At 37.0% G+C, this 21,293-nt stretch overlaps 1 protein-coding gene across 2 annotated transcripts in view; it reads left to right on the plus strand.

Annotated features, from left to right (window-relative positions):
• dnah5l (dynein, axonemal, heavy chain 5 like) overlaps positions 1–21,293 on the plus strand; it is a 53,351-nt gene that overhangs the window by 22,727 nt on the left and 9,331 nt on the right. For both annotated transcript variants that reach the window (XM_082184244.1, XM_082184245.1), the window contains exons 40-70: positions 1,285–1,500; positions 1,639–1,785; positions 2,840–3,012; positions 3,140–3,318; positions 3,483–3,670; positions 3,840–4,034; positions 4,744–4,878; positions 4,999–5,188; positions 5,314–5,531; positions 5,831–6,142; positions 6,515–6,604; positions 6,807–7,043; positions 7,414–7,581; positions 7,881–8,087; positions 8,379–8,708; positions 9,583–9,789; positions 9,981–10,223; positions 10,718–10,872; positions 11,082–11,746; positions 12,418–12,698; positions 12,825–13,040; positions 14,808–14,975; positions 15,492–15,596; positions 15,899–16,012; positions 17,828–18,004; positions 18,181–18,375; positions 18,586–18,741; positions 18,850–19,032; positions 19,361–19,531; positions 19,656–20,034; positions 20,239–20,510. In XM_082184244.1, coding sequence (XP_082040370.1) covers positions 1,285–1,500; positions 1,639–1,785; positions 2,840–3,012; positions 3,140–3,318; positions 3,483–3,670; positions 3,840–4,034; positions 4,744–4,878; positions 4,999–5,188; positions 5,314–5,531; positions 5,831–6,142; positions 6,515–6,604; positions 6,807–7,043; positions 7,414–7,581; positions 7,881–8,087; positions 8,379–8,708; positions 9,583–9,789; positions 9,981–10,223; positions 10,718–10,872; positions 11,082–11,746; positions 12,418–12,698; positions 12,825–13,040; positions 14,808–14,975; positions 15,492–15,596; positions 15,899–16,012; positions 17,828–18,004; positions 18,181–18,375; positions 18,586–18,741; positions 18,850–19,032; positions 19,361–19,531; positions 19,656–20,034; positions 20,239–20,510 — 6,672 coding nt within the window. The remainder of the gene's footprint in view (positions 1–1,284; positions 1,501–1,638; positions 1,786–2,839; positions 3,013–3,139; positions 3,319–3,482; positions 3,671–3,839; positions 4,035–4,743; positions 4,879–4,998; positions 5,189–5,313; positions 5,532–5,830; positions 6,143–6,514; positions 6,605–6,806; positions 7,044–7,413; positions 7,582–7,880; positions 8,088–8,378; positions 8,709–9,582; positions 9,790–9,980; positions 10,224–10,717; positions 10,873–11,081; positions 11,747–12,417; positions 12,699–12,824; positions 13,041–14,807; positions 14,976–15,491; positions 15,597–15,898; positions 16,013–17,827; positions 18,005–18,180; positions 18,376–18,585; positions 18,742–18,849; positions 19,033–19,360; positions 19,532–19,655; positions 20,035–20,238; positions 20,511–21,293) is intronic.

A 21,293-nucleotide genomic window follows, 5' to 3' on the forward strand; every position in this document is an offset into this window, starting at 1 on the left:
GTGGTTCGTGTGTTACAACTCCCACGAGGAATATCTTTAGATCTGAGTGATGGATTTTGCTGAGTTTGGGCTCTTTTTAATCGTGAGAGTCTGCTGAAAATAATGATGTGCATTTTTCTACGATCTGTGCATGCTTTGTGAAGTTATAAGTGAAAACCAAACGCGAGTGCTTCATGAGTATATACTAGGATAGGCGCGTCTGAGGTATTTTTTGTTTTAGAACGCCATGAGGAAATATCTTTAGATCTGATTGATGGAATATATTAAGTTTGGGCTCTTTGTAATCGTGAGCTCCTGCTGTAAATAACGATGTATAATTTTTCATGATCGGCGAATGTTTCATGAAGATACGAGTAAAAAGGCCAAGTCTAAGCTACCTTGCTAGGCTACGTGAATCAGTGGATTTTTTGTGGTTTAGAACTCCATGAGGAATATCTTTAGTTCTGAGTGATGGATTATGTTGAGTTTGGACTCTTTTTAATTGTAAGCATCTGCTGTAAATAATGATGTGTCATTTTCCACAATTGGAGCATGTTTCATGAAGTTACAAGCGGAAATGTGTCTAAAATGCAGCATCCATATATGGTTTACACATGGGTCTCTTAAGGGGTTATTTTACAAAAACCTTGCTCAAGTTTATTAAAAACCCTGGAACAATTATGCTTGTTGTATTCTACTCATTGAGACCTTTCAAATGACATATGACACAGGACTATCTGAGCTGTATGATGTTTTTGACATATTGCAGTATGTGGTACAAAAAAGTAGTTTATAAATTATGAAAACATTTTTTTTCTATTTATCAGCAAATAACTCAGCACTACATTGGAGTTTATCAAATTGGCTACATTCATTGTAAATTTCAGACTCTAAGCTTTCAAATGACATCTATTTTAAGTTGATCCAGGTAATATTTTTGAAAAAAAATTATGATTATTAATTTTGCAGCTAGGTGGCGCCTGCGGCGGGTACACTCGTATTTAGTGGAATAACTCTGCAATCATTAGAAGTTGATCGAAGTAATTAGATGCATTAAAAAGCTGAGATTCTAAGCTTTAAAATGATACCTATTTTGTGTTGTTCCATTCAGTGGTTGCTTAGTAATTTGATTATGAATATTTTTCATGGGGTGGCGTCCCGCCGGCGGGACGCTTAGGGTTTAAGGGGTTAAATACCTTAAAAAGCATTAAATTGTAGCATAAAAAATGAAAAATTTTACTGTCCATAAGTCCATAGAATAACGATCCACTGATAATGAAGATAGTTACTGATCTCACACCACAGGGTAATGTAGAAGCCTGGCTGGGTCTGTTACTGGATGGAGTCAAGAAGACCATTCACAACATTATACGACAGGCCAACATGCTTATTAGTGACCAGGACTTTAAACTGGTGGAGTTCCAGTCGATGTTCCCTGCTCAGGTTGGACTGCTCGGCATACAGTTCATCTGGACCAGAGATGCTGAGCAAGCTCTCCAACATAGCAAGTCTGACAAGAAGGTTCAAACTTTGTCATTACTTAGGCGTTTCATGTCATATTTAAAATCAGGAGTTCTATATAAATGTTAAATTACAGTCTGACATTGTTTTGTAAGATGTTTCCCATATTTGTTGATTATTTTGTCTTTTTTTGAGCAGATAATGCAGTCTACTAACCAGAAATTCCTGGATCTTTTGAACGAACTGATTGATATGACTACTCATGATCTGACCAAGATGGACAGAACCAAATACGAGACGCTCATCACCATACATGTTCACCAGAAGGACATTTTTGATGACCTGGTGATTGATTTTTGGGTTCTTCAGTATAAAACGGTTGCTAAGCATCACTCGACACTTGCAGACCAAACTGAACACCGCACCATTTTACCGTTTCTACAGTTTAAAGCACATCACAAGTGCTTAGGGTTGTTTATGGTAATGAATGATCTTTCGTCACTACATCCCCTAATATCTTTTATCTAGAGCCAAAGGCACTTCATTCAAGCCTTTTCCACTTCCTGCGCGTTGCTTTTCTCTCACTAAAGATGTAAAGCGCCACATTAAGAGCTGCAGATGACACGGTTATTTTAACAACAGTAGCAGAAACATGGTAAGCAGAAAAATAGATATTTCTGCTAAAACATTGTAGAAAATGAGATTGCAGCAAATACAATTATTTTTATTTGTCATACAGATGATTCAGACCGTTTAAATACAGCAGGTTTGTGACATGCTGGCAAATGTTGGTAAAAACTCTTAGACATCACTGTTTTGGCTCTCGGGCCCAAGATTCTCATCTTTGATGACTATTTTAGGAATTTATTTTCTTTTACAAAGTACTACGGATGCCTCGATGGAAATGTATAACTAGAAAGACTTCCAAAGAAGTATTGTCCGGGCCTCTGCTGGGAAGGAAATATAGCGACCAGACCTCTTGAAACTTTATTTTTAAAATATTTTTACAAATATTATATGTATATTAAATAATAATATGATAGTTATACACTGTCATTCAAAAGTGTGATTTTTTTCAAATGTTTTTTGAAAGACTCTTATGGTCTTATTATTTTTGACCAAAAATAATGTAAATATCTGATGTTATGAAATATTATTACAATTTAAAATGTTGTGTTTGAATATATATTTATTTTTAAAGTAATGTATTCATCAGTACTCTAGTCTTCAGTGTCACATGATCCTTCAGAAATCATTCTAATATGTTGATTTGATGCTCAAGAAACATACTGACCCCAAACTTTTGAACGGGTAGTGTGTATTTCTTGAAAGTTCACAATCATATTGATTAAGTAACCTTAATCTAAACTTCACATTGCCTTTGTATCTCCCCCTCAAGGTACGAATGAACATCCGGTCACCTTTAGACTTTGAATGGCAGAAACAGTCCCGCTTCTACTTCAAAGAGGACAAGGACAGATGCATAATCCAAATCACAGACGTGGAGTTTGATTACTGTAATGAGTATCTGGGCTGCACTGATCGTCTGGTTATTACACCTCTAACTGACAGGCGAGTGTAGATGCATTGAAGAGGCCAGGTTCTAGAAACTAAGACAGCGTCAGCAAAAATGGCTCTTAATGAGTAGCACCCATTGTCTGGTGTATTAACCACTTGTTTATGTTTGGTTGGCTCGCAGATGTTATATCACATTGTCCCAGGCTTTAGGGATGAGTATGGGAGGGGCCCCTGCTGGCCCTGCTGGCACAGGAAAAACCGAAACCACCAAAGACATGGGCCGCTGCCTTGGGAAATATGTGGTTGTCTTTAATTGCTCTGATCAAATGGACTTCCGTGGACTGGGCCGCATCTATAAAGGTTGAGTGCACCTTAATTAACTTCTCAATCTGCTTTCTTCTCTTCCACCTTTAAAATAATCTTAACAGAGCACCTGTTTGACCCTTAATCAGAATAGTGGATGCATATTTAAAGTGTGTGACCTTTTTCATTGGCACTTCATGTTTATAATGTTTGTTAAACAGGATTAGCCCAATCTGGCGCATGGGGCTGTTTTGATGAATTCAATCGCATTGAGCTTCCTGTGCTCTCAGTAGCTGCCCAACAAATCTACATCGTCCTGCAGTGCAAGAAGAACAGCAAAACTCAGTTCATATTCACAGATGGAGATTTAGTGGATATGGATAAAGAGTTTGGCATCTTCCTTACTATGGTAAAGTGATAAAAAATTTGACCCACCTTGTCCTTCATGTAATTAATTTGCAGTCATCAAACTAGCCTGCTGGGGAAACACCTAACATGTATTTGATGTACATGAGTTTTCATTCATATTATTTCTTCAATATTTTCCCTTCCATTCATTTGTCGTTTTTTAATCACAGAACCCAGGTTATGCTGGTCGGCAGGAGCTGCCCGAGAACTTGAAAATTCAGTTCCGCACAGTGGCCATGATGGTGCCTGACCGAGCCATCATCATGAGAGTGAAACTTGCCAGCGCAGGTTTTCGTGAAAATCAAGTCCTCAGCCGTAAATTTTATACTCTGTACAAACTGTGTGAGGAACAGCTTTCTAAACAGGTACCCACAATATATTACTAACTAAATCTAGTGGCTTTTTAATGCGCCACAAAGCCCTCCCATTTCAGTCAAGTCACACTTATTTATATAGTGCTTTATATAAGCACCTTCACAGTAACAATTAGGGAAATAACAGTGTTAATGCTGCAAACTTCAACTGACAAAGACTGCGGAGAAAGGAGAAAACTGCGGTCTACTCAGCTTTATTTAACTTAGGTGGAGTTATAATTAACTTAAAACTAAATGTGTTTTAGTGTTGTATGACCCTATAAGTGTTTCTTATATTCTGTTTCAAGTGATATTAGGCAATTCTTTTATCAATAAATTACATTAATGGACTTTTTAAAATTGTAATCTTGGGGAAAATATTTGAATTTTTATCGAAAATCAAATTAACATACTTTTTTAAAAATATTTTATTATTTTTATTTATTAGTTATATGTTTTTTATATGTTAACATTGTTATTGTTGTTGTTATTGTTATTATTTTTTTTGTGTGAAGATCATGTTTTAAATTATCACTTATTTTAAATTATTATTTAAAATGTATCACTTTTCAGTTTACCATGAATATAACCTTTGATGCTGATATGGCGTAAAGTGATAGATAAATAAATAAATAGTAAATACATTAGATGTTTTCTTTGTTGATGGTCATGGCTTAGATCTTCCTGATAATATTCTTTTTTTTTTTCTTTTTTTTAACAGGTTCATTATGACTTTGGCTTGAGGAACATCTTGTCTGTTTTGAGAACACTGGGTGCTGTAAAGAGATCCAACCCAAATGAGCCAGAAAAGACTGTGGTCATGAGAGTTCTGCGTGACATGAACCTCTCCAAACTGGTGACTATGATTGATCCAATTCTAAATAAAAACAGCACCTTGAAGCAATAGGATAAATGTGTCAGTGTGTCACAGACATTCATAGCAACTGACTCTATTCCTGCCTCTTCCTCCATACAGGTGGATGAAGATGAGCCCCTGTTCATGAGTCTGATAAACGACTTGTTTCCAGGCATCATGCTGGATAAAGCTGGTTATCCTGAGCTGGAAGGGGCTATCACAAAACAAGCTGAAGAAGCCGGACTGATTGCACACCCACCCTGGATTCTCAAACTTGTGCAACTATATGAGACTCAGAGAGTGAGACATGGTTAGTCTTTATCCATTTTACTTCTATTAAAGTTATAAGAATGGGATTTTGTCAAATGCCTAGACTGTAGGCATTTTGACAACGTTATCCTTGTACTCAACCATCGATATCTTCTCTGTGCGTAGGTATGATGACCCTTGGCCCCAGTGGAACAGGAAAGACAACATGTATCCACACTCTAATGAAAGCCATGACAGATTGTGGAAATCCACACAAAGAAATGAGGATGAATCCCAAGGCCATTACTGCCTCCCAGATGTTTGGCACATTGGATGTGGCCACAAATGACTGGACAGATGGTATCTTCTCCACACTTTGGAGGAAAACTTTAAAGGCCAAGAAGGTGAGAGAGTTGTGTCACAAGCAATTTACGGGACTGAATGTCATGCTTAATCTTTAACTTTGACTCTATTGGCAATAAGCAATTTCTTTAATTTGTTTGTCATTAGTCACATTTTTATGGGTCCAACCCCAACTGATGAATATGTCTTTGGCAATTTAACAAGTAATTAGAGATTTAAATTAATAAAAATGTGATTGCAGTTTGATTGCACTGTCAATAAATGACCTGGTGCTCATGACTTTCACTTTTAAGTAATTCAAAATTCCAATTATATTACTCCATGGTAAAACATTTCACAGGGAGAACACATATGGATTGTTCTTGATGGTCCAGTTGATGCCATCTGGATTGAAAATCTCAACTCCGTCTTAGACGACAACAAAACCCTCACCCTGGCAAATGGAGACAGAATACCAATGGCTCCCAACTGCAAGGTGGTATTTGAGCCACACAACATTGACAACGCATCTCCTGCCACTGTGTCCCGCAATGGAATGGTCTTCATGAGCTCCTCTGTTCTGGACTGGCAACCCATACTGCAGGCCTGGCTGCAAACGATCCCAGCAACACAAGCTGAAATGCTACTGGCCTCCTTCAACTCTGTCTATCAGGTGACAGCTAGACATTAGGGCAGTATTTTGCATGCTCTCTGATACATAGGTTATTTGAGTACAGCTTAACTGATACAACAATAATATTTAGCTTCATTTTGACGAGGTATCTAGAGACAAACAATATAACCATCAATATAAAAAAGATCAATACAATGCTTTGTTACCATTAAGCTTCTAAGCCATTTAGGGGTTTATGAATGAAAAGTTCTATTGATTCTTTGACATTGCCTAGGGAAAGGTCAGATAATTTTGTACACAGTTTTGAAGAGCTCTCACAGACTGTTGATCCTATGAAACTGTGAGATATCTGAAACTAATTGCATTATTAATTTACACACCTTTCCCAGCTAACTTCTACATTTTTCACAGGATTTGATGAATTTTGTCTCCACTGCGGTTTCCCCCAAAATGCAGCTGCTTGAATGCATGTACATCAAGCAGACCATTGATTTGTTAAAGGTAAACTGTGATGCACAGACACAATTATTTTCAAGAATGATTAAATGGTATACAAGCCAAATGAGGCAGTAAAGCTTGAGTAGCGTGTTATATTAATATAAACTAACAATGTATATATGTATGCATAAGATCTTAAAAATATAATGATCATGAGCTATAATCTTGAAATTCAAGTAAAAGATTGTTTATTTATTTAACACAGGGTCTATTGCCAGAGGTTGAAGAGAAGCACCTAACAGAGGCATACATCAACCGTCTCTTCCTGTTTGCTGTGATGTGGTCTGTTGGTGCTTTGCTGGAATTGGAAGATCGAGTCAAGATGGAGGTGTTCCTTAAAAAGCACAATGTCAGGTTGGACCTGCCCTACACAGAGGGGGACCAGACCATCTTTGAATTTGTAGTCAGTGCGACTGGAGAGTGGGATCTCTGGTCTACAAGGGTAAGATCATTCAAAGGTTATTCACCCAAAAGTGAAAATTCACTCACCCTTTCCGATTTCATCAAAAATATCTTAATTTGTGTTCCGAAGATGAACAAAGGTCTTACGTGTTTGGAACGACATGAGTAATTAATGACATCATTTTCTATAATGTTTAATGTTAAGTATAGATAGTATAGATTGAAACCCATTAGTGAACTTTAATTATAGTCAGTCACATGCCACAAGTTCATTAATTAGCTTCTCTAATTTTCCTTAGTTTTCTTTTTTGCCAAACCTCCTGTTTATCTTTTTATTCAGAGCATGAATGGTTTGTCATACCTTTTTCATGATTTGTCATAATACCTTTTAATTGCAATGTCATCATTAGGTGCCAGAGTATAACTACCCCAAAGACACGGTTCCTGACTATGCCTCCATTCTCGTGCCTAATGTCGACAATATACGGACAGACTTTCTCATGCAAACCATTATGAAGCAAGGCAAAGCTGTTCTGCTCATTGGTGAACAGGGAACAGCCAAGACAGTCATGATCAAGGTGCGTGTCTGTTTCAGTTAATCCATGCTATTATTAGCAGCATAACACAATTGCCTGTAAAATATGTACTATGAATGTATTACGAATAATTTAAAACTATTATAATTATTTTAAATTGTAATAATATTTCAAAATATTACCGTCTTTACTGTATTTTTGATTGAATCAATGCAGCCTTGGTGTATTAAAAAAATTGTACCGACCCCAAACTTTTGAACTTTAGTATATAGCTTAAAGGTGAATAGAATTTAATCTATTTTAAGAGTTCTGCAAGTCATGCTATCCAAACCTTTCCACAGGGCTACACCAGCAAGTATGACCCAGAAACACAACTGAGCAAAAGCCTAAACTTCTCCTCGGCTACCCTGCCTGGCATGTTTCAGCAGACCATCGAAAGCTATATAGACAAACGCATGGGCACCACCTACGGACCTCCCGGAGGGAAGAAGATGACCGTCTTCATTGACGACATCAACATGCCAGTTATCAATGAGTGGGGCGATCAGGTAAGGAGTCACATGTTCCTTTTGTCAATTTCTTTGAGCACAATGTATATTATATAGATAGCCTCAACAGACATGGACTCTAATTTTGGATTTTAATTTTGTGGGGTCTGTCAAATAACAAACATTCTAAAGTTCAACTACAATCCCAGAAAAATGTACATTGAATTACGCTACCATCTTATCATGGCATAATAAATCTAATAAAAGGGCCAACATTTTAAGTAAACAATAATAGCATCCTATTACCTATTCTCCTTGACTGAGCCTCTAGTGTTTTTGTTCACCACTCAGATCACTAATGAGATTGTTCGTCAGCTGATGGTGCAAGGAGGTTTCTACAGCCTGGAACGGCCTGGGGAATTCATCAGCATAGTCGACTTGCAGCTGGCGGCTGCCATGATCCACCCTGGAGGTGGCCGCAATGATATCCCCCAGCGACTCAAACGCCAGTTCTGTGTGTTTAACTGCACTCTCCCATCCAACTCCTCTATAGATAAAATCTTCCACACACTGGCCAGTGGGTATTTTTGCTCAGAAAGAGGCTTCCCGAAAGAGGTGTGCTCACTGGCTGCCGCCTTGGTTCCTACCGCCAGGAGAGTGTGGCAAGCGGTCAAAGCAAAGGTACTGCTTTGGTAATTTTATCAAAATAGTTATTATTTGCTGTACATGAAACGTAGGGGTGGGACTCTGTATTGTAGGCTCCTCAAAATTAGGTTTTAATTTCAGGAAATCATTACGTTTTTTGATCGTTTTTAAACATGCATGCTTTTTGTCACAGCACAAGGTGATCCAAATTATTAGAGAATGGTGTCCTCTTGTGGTCAGTATGCTTCAATGTAAGCTGTAAGCTGTAAACTTGATTCTGTAGCAGTTGATCAACATGAACGACATTTATCTTTTGGGCCTATATTAGAACAATAGAACATTATATTCCTATCCTGTAAATAATTTATGTGAAAATTATGATATTATGGTAGCTATGTAATATATTTTATAAACTTTAATGTAAAAAGTTTGAGGTCAGTAAGATTTTTATTTTTTATTTTTTTATTATTACTTTTATTTAGCAAGGATGCATTAATGACATTTATAATGTAAAAAATATTTCCATTTCAAATATGTATTATAAAATATATATATATATATATATTTTATAATACATATTTGAAATGGAAATATTTTTTTGCAGCACAACTGTTTTCAACATTGATAATAATAAATTGTTTCTTGAGCAATAAATCAGCATCATAGAAGGATTTCTGAAGGATCATGTGACACTGACTACTGGAGTAATGATGCTGAAAATTAAAAAAAAATCATAATGTGAAATTAAATAATTTTTGTAATTTCATAATGTTATAATATTTCACAATATTAGAGTTTTTACTGTATTTTTACAATAGCATAAGCATAAAAAAAAATCTTACCAACCCCAAACTTTTAAACGGTTGTATATATTAATAAAATAATAATTTTAATTTAATGTTGTTTTCAGATGCTGCCTTCCCCAGCTAAGTTCCACTACATTTTTAATCTGCGTGATCTGAGCAGGATATGGCAGGGAATTCTTAATGTGGGATCAGAAGTGTGTAAGACGCCTCAACTGATGGCATCTCTTTTCCGCCACGAGTGCTCACGGGTCATCGCCGACCGCTTCATTGATCAGAAAGACAGAGAGACATTCGATGCGATTTTGGAGAGGGTGTGTCAACTAAATCCTTACAGGCTTCATGATCTGTTACCTCATGCACAGGATGTTTACTTATATTGAAACAAATTTTGTTTTTAATTCTATTTATTGGGTTTAGTAAAAGAATCATAGATTTTATGCAATTAATATGCATTTCTTTACATGTATATCATCTGATTTCTCTTGTTTTCTATGCTCTGTAGATCACAGTACAGGATCATGGTCCTAGTCTTTTGGAGCAGGGGCCATGGGAAGGGTACTTTGTGGACTTCCTGCGGGACCCTCCAGAGGTGACAGGAGATGAACCTGAAGATACAGAGGTTGAGATACCAAAGATCTATGAGCCCATTCCTTCCTTCAAGGCCCTATCAGAGCGCCTGTCTGAGTTTCAAAAACAGTATAATGATACTGTTAAAGGAGCAGCCATGGATCTGGTCTTCTTTGAGGTTAGTGGAACAAAAATGTTAACATGTTGCCAAAAGTGGACAGTACTCTGGAATATGGCACAGCTGCTCCCCTGGCAGCCCAAGTTAGAGTCCCGACTCGAGGTCATTTACCGATCATGTTACCCTCATACACGGTGGCAAAGTGGGTAGCACTGTCGCCTCACAGCAAGAAGGTCCCCGGTTCAAGCCATGGCTGAACCAGGAGTCCTTTCTGTGTGGAGTTTGCATGTTCTCCCTGTGTCAGCGTGGCTTTCCCCCACACAGTCCAAAGACGTGTGTGTGTGTGAGTCCCAAGCCATGCAATGGGGAGGGTTGGGGAAAGACCTTGCAAACTACCCCGGAAAAAACATTGCTAAGAAAATTCATGGGCAGTCTCTCGCGTTTGTTGAGTGATGGCCATAGGATCACCAGAGTCCGATACAACTGAAATGGTAATATAGATATATAGATACATTTTTAATTCATCTCGCATTGACCTCTATACACTCTCACAGGATGCCATGATCCATTTGATGAAAATCTCGCGGATAATCCGGACAGCTCGTGGTAATGCCCTATTGGTTGGAGTCGGCGGTTCTGGGAAACAGAGTCTCACCCGACTTTCATCCTTCATTGCTGGATACCAGAGCTTTCAAATCACAATGACAAGGTGAGAATATTATAATTCTTCTCAAATTTGATGGTTTGATTTCACAGTGTTGTCATAAGGGCTTTTCACAATTTAAATAGTTAAATAGTGCCCTGGGTCATTTTAAACCCATTGTGAACTTTCTATCAAAGGTGTATATTTGATAGAAAATTTACTTTGGTGCATATTAATTCCTTTGATAAGATTTAACATAATTTCTCCTCTTACAGAACATACAATGTGAGTAATCTAATTGAGGACCTGAAAGCCCTGTACAGAATTGCAGGTTTGGAAGGGAAGGGCGTGACCTTCATCTTTACAGACAATGACATCAAGGATGAAGCTTTTCTCGAGTACATGAACAATGTTCTGGCATCTGGAGAAGTCTCAAACCTGTTTGCCAGAGATGAGGTGGATGAGATCACCCAAAGTCTTATTCCCATCATGAAGAAGGATCTCCCACGCTGCCCACCCACCATCGACAACCTCTACAACTACTTCCTGTCCAGGGTGCGCAGTAACCTCCATGTGGCTCTTTGCTTCTCACCAGTTGGCGAGAAACTGCGTTCCCGTGCCCTAAAGTTCCCCGGCCTCATCTCAGGCTGCACTGTGGACTGGTTCCAGCGATGGCCACGGGATGCTTTAGTAGCCGTGGCTCAGCACTTCCTCTCTAACTATCCACTGAGTTGTTCAGACGAGGTGAAGAAGAGTGTGGTGGAAACAATGGGAATGTTCCAAGACATGGTGGCTGAGATCTGCACCGAGTACTTCCAGCGCTTCAGGCGTCAGACCTATGTGACGCCCAAATCCTACTTGGCATTTATTAAGGGATACAAGATGATTTACTCAGAAAACATTGAACATGTGGGGGTGCTTGCAGAGCGAATGAACACAGGTTTGCAATTACCTTTGTTTTTGATTCAGAATTTTAGATTTGTTGCTGTTCTTTACATTTGGATTAAACAAAAGTGAAAATTCTCTCAGCCTGGTATTTAGCATTACCATGGTCAGTATTTAGTCTAGAGAGGTAAATGTATGATAATTTTTTTAAAAAGAGACACTTTCGTTTCCAAAATAAATAAATGCATACAAAAAGTCAAATTTATGTTCAACAAAGGGTCAGTGAAAGAAGGTGAAAGAAACCTTCAGAAAAAAAATTAAACCTTGATTATGTGATTTTTTTTAATGTTCTTGCAATAATGTAAAACATTTAATGAAACTGAACAATTTTAATTAAAGGACATATTAAAGGAAGTGTTTCAACATCTAAGTGGAAAACATTTTTGGATGTTAAAATGTGTATATATATATATTTTTTAAATCATGTTTTGAATTATTTTGGTGATAGTTGGTTTAACTGATCTAATCATTTCTCTAAATAATGTGAATGAATGTTAAAAAACCAAAAGTATTTTTTTTTCTAAAAGTATTTATTTATTTTTTCATAGAAGGCTGAATCACAAGGACATAAACTGTCTGAAAATGAACCTAATTATGGAAAGAACGATCTACTATGTAGCAGCAAAGCATCTGTTTATACTCTAAACTATTTAATCTCATCTGCAGGTCTCAAGCGCCTCATGGAGGCCGAGCAGTCTGTTAATGAGCTTCGTGAGGAGCTGAAAGAGAAGGAGAAGGTGTTAGAGGTGGCTAAACTGAAAGCAGGTAAAGTTCTGCTGGAGGTCACTGCCAAAGCACAAGCTGCCGAAAAGGTGAAGGCTCAGGTACAGAAGGTGAAAGATAAGGCCCAGGCGATTGTGGATGAGATAGAGCAGGAAAAAAAGGTGGCTGAGTCCAAACTTGAGGCGGCCAAACCAGCATTAGAGGCAGCTGAGGGTGCACTAAAGGTAGATGTCCGGAGCATGCCAAACACGATTGAATTAAATGCTTTGTGAACAGTATTTCATGTTTGCACTTGAAGACCTTACATGAATTAAGTTAACTTTAAGCTTTATACCATTTGTGGTTTCTAGACCATAAAGCCTGCCGACATCGCGGCAGTTCGTAAACTGGGAAAGCCTCCACATCTGATCATGCGGATCATGGACTGTGTACTGCTGCTGTTCCAGCGACGGGTGGATATGGTCACCCAGGACCCCGAAAGACCCTGTGTGAAACCTTCATGGAGTGAAGCTCTTAAATTGATGAACAATTCTGCATTCCTCGGCACGCTGCTGAACTTTAACAAGGTCAGGCAACACATTGTAATACTGATACACAAATCTTTATTTTAGGTCTTTATTAAATTGATTGGTCTGGCTCTGAAATCTTATTGGATGAGCCATGTTATTGTAAAGTAACTAGGGCTGTAATCAACCAAAGAAAATCTTGGTCGACTGAAGTCCTGAAATTTTCGAGGATAAAAATGACGTTAGGATTTTTTTTTTTTTTATTAATTAGCTGCACACTGTGCGCAGTACTTGGTAGCCTTGTTGTAACCTAAATTAATTATAAATAAACTAGTAGGCTATTTGCAGTATATTAAATCGTTTTTGACCTAATTATTTTGCACTGAAATGAGTCTGACACACGAGTCTGTCGGCTCTGACAGCGTTGCATCACGTGCACCTGCGCAATATCATAGTCTATGATTTCCGAAAATAGTACTATGTTGTCAACTAGTGATATCATCACAAGAACTTTTGAGGAATATGCAACATAATTTAGACAATTGTTTTTGTCATATGTATTATAATAACTGACAGACACTATCATTTCAGCCGCTCTGTGCAGCTCGCAGAGCGAGGCTGAACATAGGAGCTCAGCTTCGCGGATAGACTATTACACGAATAGACTATTAACTTAAAGCTTTTACTCTTAAACACAAAAGGCACGTCCACTTTAATAAAAAAAGAATATTTATTAAACAAACCAGATCAAGTAATAATATCCAGCAAACCTTCTAGTAGCCTACTTTCTTCAATCTGTCCAGTGGGTTGGGCTAATCCAAAAGAAGTGAAAACAAGGCGGGTGTTCTGAAGACAGACTGTTACCTTAGAAAACACCCCCATTAGCAATTAGTGCTTTCCACCTGGCAAAACTGATGAAATGAACGCGTCAAAAAATCGACCAATCAGAATTTTGGTCGAGCCAGAACGTATCGACCAATAATCGACTAATCGACTGGGAGATTACAGCCCTAAAAGTAACTGATGCACACACCTGTGACTACACATCACTTGATTTCGATATTAACTCTCTAAAACCTACTGTATTATTTTGATATGCAAATTTTTACGGCCTCTAAATTATCAACATGATAAAAACTTTGTTAAAAACATGGTACATGTGCCTTTTGCTTTCTTTTAGATTTTTATAAAGTAAACGTAAGAGGAGGGTTAATATTATATTCAGGATGGACATGGATTTTAAAAGAGCACTAATTGTGAAATCTTCCACAACAATTTTACTCATGTAACACTAGTAGTAAATCACTCCATCTCTCCGTTATTAATGCCATCTATACGAAACTCCCATCAATGTTTTGTGTTCTGCCATTTGAACTCTTCATAGCTGTTCAAGTGGAAACCCCCACATACATATATTCACTGTATATGATTAATATAGACTTTCTGCCATTCATTCTATTACTGATGGAGTGCCCTTTGGGATGTGGGTCATGGTTTGCTGGAACATGCATCTGTTCAGGCTATGTAAACAGGAATATAGTGTCCCTGTAATGATCCAAGTTTAGAGCAGCCTAAGGCCAATAGAAGTCAAATAGTTAGCATAGTCACAGTGGAATCAACACTAGGACAGAAATAAATTAAACATATGAATTTCTATCTGACCTTATTTGAACCTTCCCTTTGGGTCAAAGTGATTAGATGCATTAAAGTCATTAATGCATCATGGTTACTAATGAAATTCTGAGTTAGACTCAGAATGAGACAGTATATGTTTTTCACAGTGCAACAGCATCACATTTTCTTTGACATTTTTGTTATTCTTTAAAGGACACTATTACAGAGGAGATGGTCGAACTGCTTACTCCATATCTGCTAATGGAAGACTATAACCTAGAAACAGCTAAGAGGACCTGTGGTAGTGTAGCAGGGCTCTGTTCCTGGACTCAAGCAATGGTGGAGTTCTTTGGCATCAATAAGGAAGTTCTGCCCCTAAAGGTGACAAAATATTCCACAGTCTCATTCATCACTGGGTATATAGTAAAGAATTACACCACTGTTCAAAGGTTTGGGTGTCAGTAGTTTTTTCTTTTTATGTTACAATGTATTAAATGTTGTAAATAAGTCTCCTATGCTAAAAACAGTAATATTGTAAAATATTATTACAATTTAAAATAACTTTTCTTTAAATAACTCTATTTTAATATATTTTTTTATGTAATTTATTCCTGATGCAAAGCTGTATTTTTTAGCATCATTACTAATAATAATGTGTTCAGTGTCACATGATCCTTCAGAAATCATTAGAATATGCTGATTTAGAGCTGAAGAAACATTTCTCATTGTTATGTATTGAATTGAAAACAGTTGTGCTACTTACTTATATCTCATTCTAAACCTTTTTTTTTCTTAAATGGAACAGAAAAGAAGATTTTAAGCAGATTATCTTACATATGTTTCTAGCTTTTTGAACAGAATTAATGTATTAATTTCCTGTATATGTGTGGATCACAGGCCAACTTAAAGCTTCAAGAGGCTCGTTTGACTGTGGCACAGGATGAACTATCAAATGCTCAGCAACAACTGGACTCGAAGCAGAGAGAGCTGGACGAGGCTCAGGTATGATATATATTTTTAAGGCTGGGAACCAATTACCATTTTTAAGTAAATGATCTTCATGGCTCGATTACCTTAACAGTTCTCAAATGTGCATTCTTCTGCAGACACTGGCAGAACACCTCTTTAAATTCTCTGACTGAAGGAAAAAAATGATGAAATATGTTAGCATTTCTTTAGTATTTATGTTTAATATATAGTTAACACCAATGTTTGTATTTGCATTCAGAATTTTCAAAAATTTATTCAACTGAAGTTCAAGTTTATATGAATTTCCAGAGGTTTAAAATCTCATTTTTACACAGGCAATGTATGACACCGCCATGAAGGAGAAGCAAGACCTGCTGGATGATGCTGAGGCATGCAAGAAGAAAATGTCCAATGCCGTGACTCTTATAGATGGTCTTGGTGGAGAAAAGGTTTGAACATTCCTTGCAAGATTTAGATCTTTAAGTTATAGAGTAGAATAAAAATGAGAGCTACACTCAGGCTCTAAAATGAACACTCGCGTGTAAAAAATCGGGTGTGCGACTATATGAAAAAATGCTCGTGTCAGTGAGTATCCTCGTAAACATTGTCAGTTATGTCTTAAGTGAACATAAACAGTTGTGTACAAAAAAATGCATTTGTACAGAATTGGTATGTTGAATTGGTATGCACGTCTTAAAGTGACAGCAGCATAATAAACCTGCTGCCGTCTGTTTTTAATGTTAATCAAACAAAGGGCAAAGAGAAAATCATTCACTACTATTGTCTGAATAACATTTGTACCTTTAATTAGGATTAATCTAATTTTAATTTATACAGTGAAGTATGCAGTGATTATTTTACATTTGATTACTTTATTAAATTTCTGTACCCGAAAACCTGCCTGAAAAATCTACCTGAAAAGCATTGTTTATTTCATTTGTATCTTTGTTCTATGGTATTTATTTGTGCTATTGCTTGTAATTTGATTATTTGTTCTTATTTTATTACTGACTGTTAATTTGTCTTTAATCATGTTTTAAATTTATATACAGGGATGCAAACAGCGCGCTTTTCGGTGCCTCCCGCTTTTTTCACGTCAGTTTGGGTGACTTGGGTCTGAGAGCGTCTGATTATAATTTCACAAAGTCATCTGAAGTCATTCCATAGCTTAATGTGAGGGACAGAAGTCTATTTACATCATTAAATGAAAGTTTACGGAAACTCGTTTTCCCTCCTCTGCGGCTGTCAATCATTCTCCATTCAGTATTCAAACAGCGCACGCACCTCATCCGGTTACAGCAGGATGCATGGTAAAACTCTCTCCAATATGATATATTCACATTATAATGTGAACTTTTAAATGCGCACTTGTGCAGCGCTGCACACTGTGTCTCCATGTTGCTTTGAGCACATCATTCTGCACCCGCGATGCGCATATGCGCTTTGTGCGCTCTGTTTTGAAGCGTTTCATATTATCATGGTTTTGCGCACTGAAAGATTATTAAAAGCCTATATTTTTTATACCTAGCCTGCACAATACATTTAAAATAAGCATAATTTAATTGTATATTATTTCTGTGTAGTGTAGTGTAGTGTAGGCTATATAAATATGTACACCTCTGAATTCTTGACATTCATATATAAATATAAAATTGTGAAATGTATGATTGCCTGATTGAATTTTATAAGAGTACTAATAGTAATTTGTTTTTATTAACATGTTTAGATTTTATAAAATTACTGTAATTTTCTCAAGAATGACTTTTTGCTGCTGATTTATACACTCACTAAGTTTAATAAAAATACATAATACATTTATGTAATATTTAAAGGTGTTAACTGTAATCTTACACTGCAAAATGATAACTTACAAAGGATTAAATTCATCACAATTATGTAAGTATCTGGATATTTGCTGCGGGGCGAGGTCTTCGATAACCTCTCTCTTTTTTGACCATACATGTGTTTGCATCCCTGTATATAGTTAGGCTTGTAGTTTTAGCTGTGGTATCAAAATTGAAATAGAGAATTGTGAATTTTCACTGGTATCTGCATTTTTGGTGTCATAACTTTCATGGCCGTAAAAAAATAAATGTATGGCCATTAGATTTTCTTAAGGCACCGGCTACAGGCAGGTGTGGCAAAAAGTTTGTTTTAGGCCCTGGCTACACTACAGATGTTTGACTGTGAGCCATGAAATGACACACTTTAAAAACATCCAAAGAGTAAAACTGTGTATGTGCACGTTCTTATGTTTGTCTTAGATTCGCTGGACAGAGAGCAGTGCTCAGTTCGAGAAGCAAATCAAAGATTTGGTGGGGGATGTGTTACTAGCCACTGGATTTCTGTCCTACTCTGGGCCTTTCAACCAGGAGTATCGCAGCCTTATCATGCAACAGTGGAAGAAAGAGATGAATATCCGCCACATCCCTTACAGTGAGGTATGTAGTCTTTTGTGTGTAAGAGTTCGACTACTACAACAACAAAAATCTATTATTCCTTCAAACTTTTTTGTTTGAGATATATACAGTATATATATATATATATATATATATATATATATATATATAATTTTTTTTACAGTTTATTAATCTTATAAAATTGTTTTCCTGCACAGAACCTGAATTTGATCAATATGCTGGTGGATAATGCAACTATAGGAGAATGGAACCTGCAGGGTCTCCCCAATGATGACCTGTCCATTCAAAACGGCATCATCGTAACAAAGGCTTCTCGTTATCCTCTGCTCATTGACCCACAAGGCCAAGGCAAGATCTGGATCAAGAACCGTGAAAACAAAAATGACCTACAGGTACTGATTTGATACCAGTTTTAATCTTAATTCTGTAATATGTATTTTTGTTGCATTATCATATTATCTTTACTATAATAATTATGTAAATCAGTGTAATTAAATCATTAAATGTAGCTACTTTGAACAAAAGAGTTGGATTTGGGCTTTACCTGTCAATTGAGCAAAGAGACATCAGCTTTTCTTTTTCTTTTCTTTTTTTGCCACCAGGTTACATCTCTAAACCACAAATATTTCCGAACTCATCTGGAAGACTGCCTGTCCCAGGGTAAACCTTTGCTCTTAGAGGATGTTGGGGAAGAGCTTGATCCAGTGCTGGATAACATTCTGGAGAAGAACTTCATTAAGTCTGGAAAAACTTTTAAAGTAAGACTTTTAAGAATATTTTTTTTCTTTTTAACATTTCTAAACTAATCAGTCTCAAACTTCTCAGGGATTTAGTAGACCAAGCTAAGAACTTTTCTCTTGTGTTAGGTTAAAGTCGGGGACAAAGAAGTGGATGTAATGGAGACATTTACTTTGTACATTACAACGAAACTAGCCAACCCTGCATACAGTCCAGAGATTAACGCTAAAACAGCAGTGGTGGATTTTACTGTCACTATGAAGGGTTTGGAAGACCAATTACTCGGCAGAGTCATTCTCATAGAGAAAAAGGCAAGTAGAGAGTGTGTTATTTTAGTATCATTAATATACCCTTTTAGTTTTTATTAATATTTTGAATGTTTTTATGTTGAATTTTTGTTACATTTTTAATAATTTGGTTGTGTTTTTGTCTCTCTATTTCAGTTTAGTCTTAGTAATTTTAGTTCTTTTTTTCATTCAACACTTTCTTTCTTTTTTTAATTAACGAAAATGTTTTAGTAGTTTTAGTTACAAATAATAACCCTTTTCTGACACACAGGTTTTAAATTTTGTATTCTGTGCAAAATATAATACAGCTTTCAAATCAAATGTCGATTTAATCATTCATTTTCCAATCAAGGAAATGGAGGCTGATCGTGTAAAGCTCTTGGAGGAAGTGACATCAAACAAGAGGAAGATGCAGGAGTTGGAGAGCAATCTTCTAAAAAAGTTAACCAGCATTCAGGGCTCTCTAGTAGAGGATGAGTCTCTTATCGAGGTGCTCAAAGTCACCAAGAGTATAGCACAGGAGGTACTTTCTTCATTTATAGTCATGTGCTTGTATGCTGACTGACAATGATGCTTACTCAACCTTAATTGTTTTCCTCTGAAATTAAATTGTGTTTTGATAGCTGAAATATTCTGCCATCCCTTAGGTGAGTCAAAAGCTAACAGTTGCTGCAGAAACAGAAATTAACATCAACCTCACTCGAGAGGAATACCGTCCAGTGGCCACCAGGGGGAGTATCCTCTATTTCCTGATTGTGGAGATGAGCCTGGTCAACATGATGTACCAAACCTCTCTTCGTCAGTTCTTGGGCATCTTTGACATGTCGATGGCCAAGTCGCCAAAGTCCCCGGTTACAACTAAAAGACTAGACAACATCATGGAGTACCTCACTTTCGAAGTGTTTCGCTACACCGCTCGAGGACTCTATGAAGATCACAGATTTATTTTTACCCTGCTTCTGACTTTAAAAATAGATCTACAAGCTAAAAACATTTCCCACAGCGATTTTCAGACCTTCATCAAAGGTTTGAACCATATTGTTTTGAAAATAACATGTTGTCCACTTTTAGTTTTAGTCTAATTCTAAGAGTAGTTATACTCAATATGTTTAAAGTAGGCCTATGTCTTGAAATCTCCCACAATTCCCTGTTATACAGCACTTTGGAATTCCTTTATGAACTTATTTGAGGCCAAGTAATTCATGTTCTTCAATCTTTACCCTCTTTCAGGCGGAGCATCTCTGGACCTAAACTCTGTTGTGCCCAAGCCAAGGCGTTGGATCCTGGACACAACGTGGCTAAACCTGGTGCAACTGTCCACCCTGCCCCAATTCACTGCTCTCCTAACCCAGGTGGCTCGCAATGACCGTGCCTGGAAGAGCTGGTTTGATGAAGCCACTCCAGAGGAGACTCCTCTTCCTGATGGTTATGAGAGCCAACTGGATGCATTCCGCAAACTGCTGCTGATACGAAGCTGGTGTCCTGACCGTACCATTGCACAGGTGCAGGAAAACCTATTTTTAAGCGTTATTTTAGTATCATTACTATAATATCTTTTATCCATTATTTATGTTTTTTGGAATATTAATGTTTTATTTTTATATTTCACATTTTAATTTTAATTTTAGTTAAAGATTTAGTCATTTTTATTAGTTTTTGTTGTTAAGTACCTCCATTCACTCTTTGTTGAAAAAGGAAAAAAAAAATTTTGTTGTAATGATCGAGTCCCTTCTAACCTTGACAATACACCAGATTTATTTTGTATTTTTACATTAGGGTTTTAAAAAACATCAAACTTTGTTGTCTGATATCCAAACCTGATCAATTAAAAGAGGAGAGTGTCTTTTGTGAGCTCTTAGAAGCAACTAACTAGACCCTCCAGTCTATTAAAAGATCCTGTGAAGTGAATTTGAACTGATCGGCCAACAAGATTGTCACCAGGGCCGGCCCGCGGCATAGGCGGTATAGGCAAATGCTAGGGGCGCCACTCATCCATAGGGGCGCCAGAATGAGTGAACGAGTGAATTTTTTATTTATTTATTTTTTACTTTTTTTTTAATATATATATATATATATATATAATACTATTTTAAAACCATTAATTAGAAATACTACCCCAAAAAAAAAAAAAAAGTCCGGCTCACCAATCGTCCCCCGCCCATCGAGTGCTTGAAGTGCGTCAGAAACAGAGCGCGCGCGCGATCAGTTGTTGGTAATTTGTTGTGTAGCGTGCGCGACTCCGCATCCAATGTAGACAACACTGCTTTTGTTAACACACAGCTCGT

The sequence above is a fragment of the Leuciscus leuciscus genome (assembly GCF_965113295.1).
Source record: "Leuciscus leuciscus genome assembly, chromosome: 11".
NCBI lineage: Eukaryota > Metazoa > Chordata > Actinopteri > Cypriniformes > Leuciscidae > Leuciscus > Leuciscus leuciscus.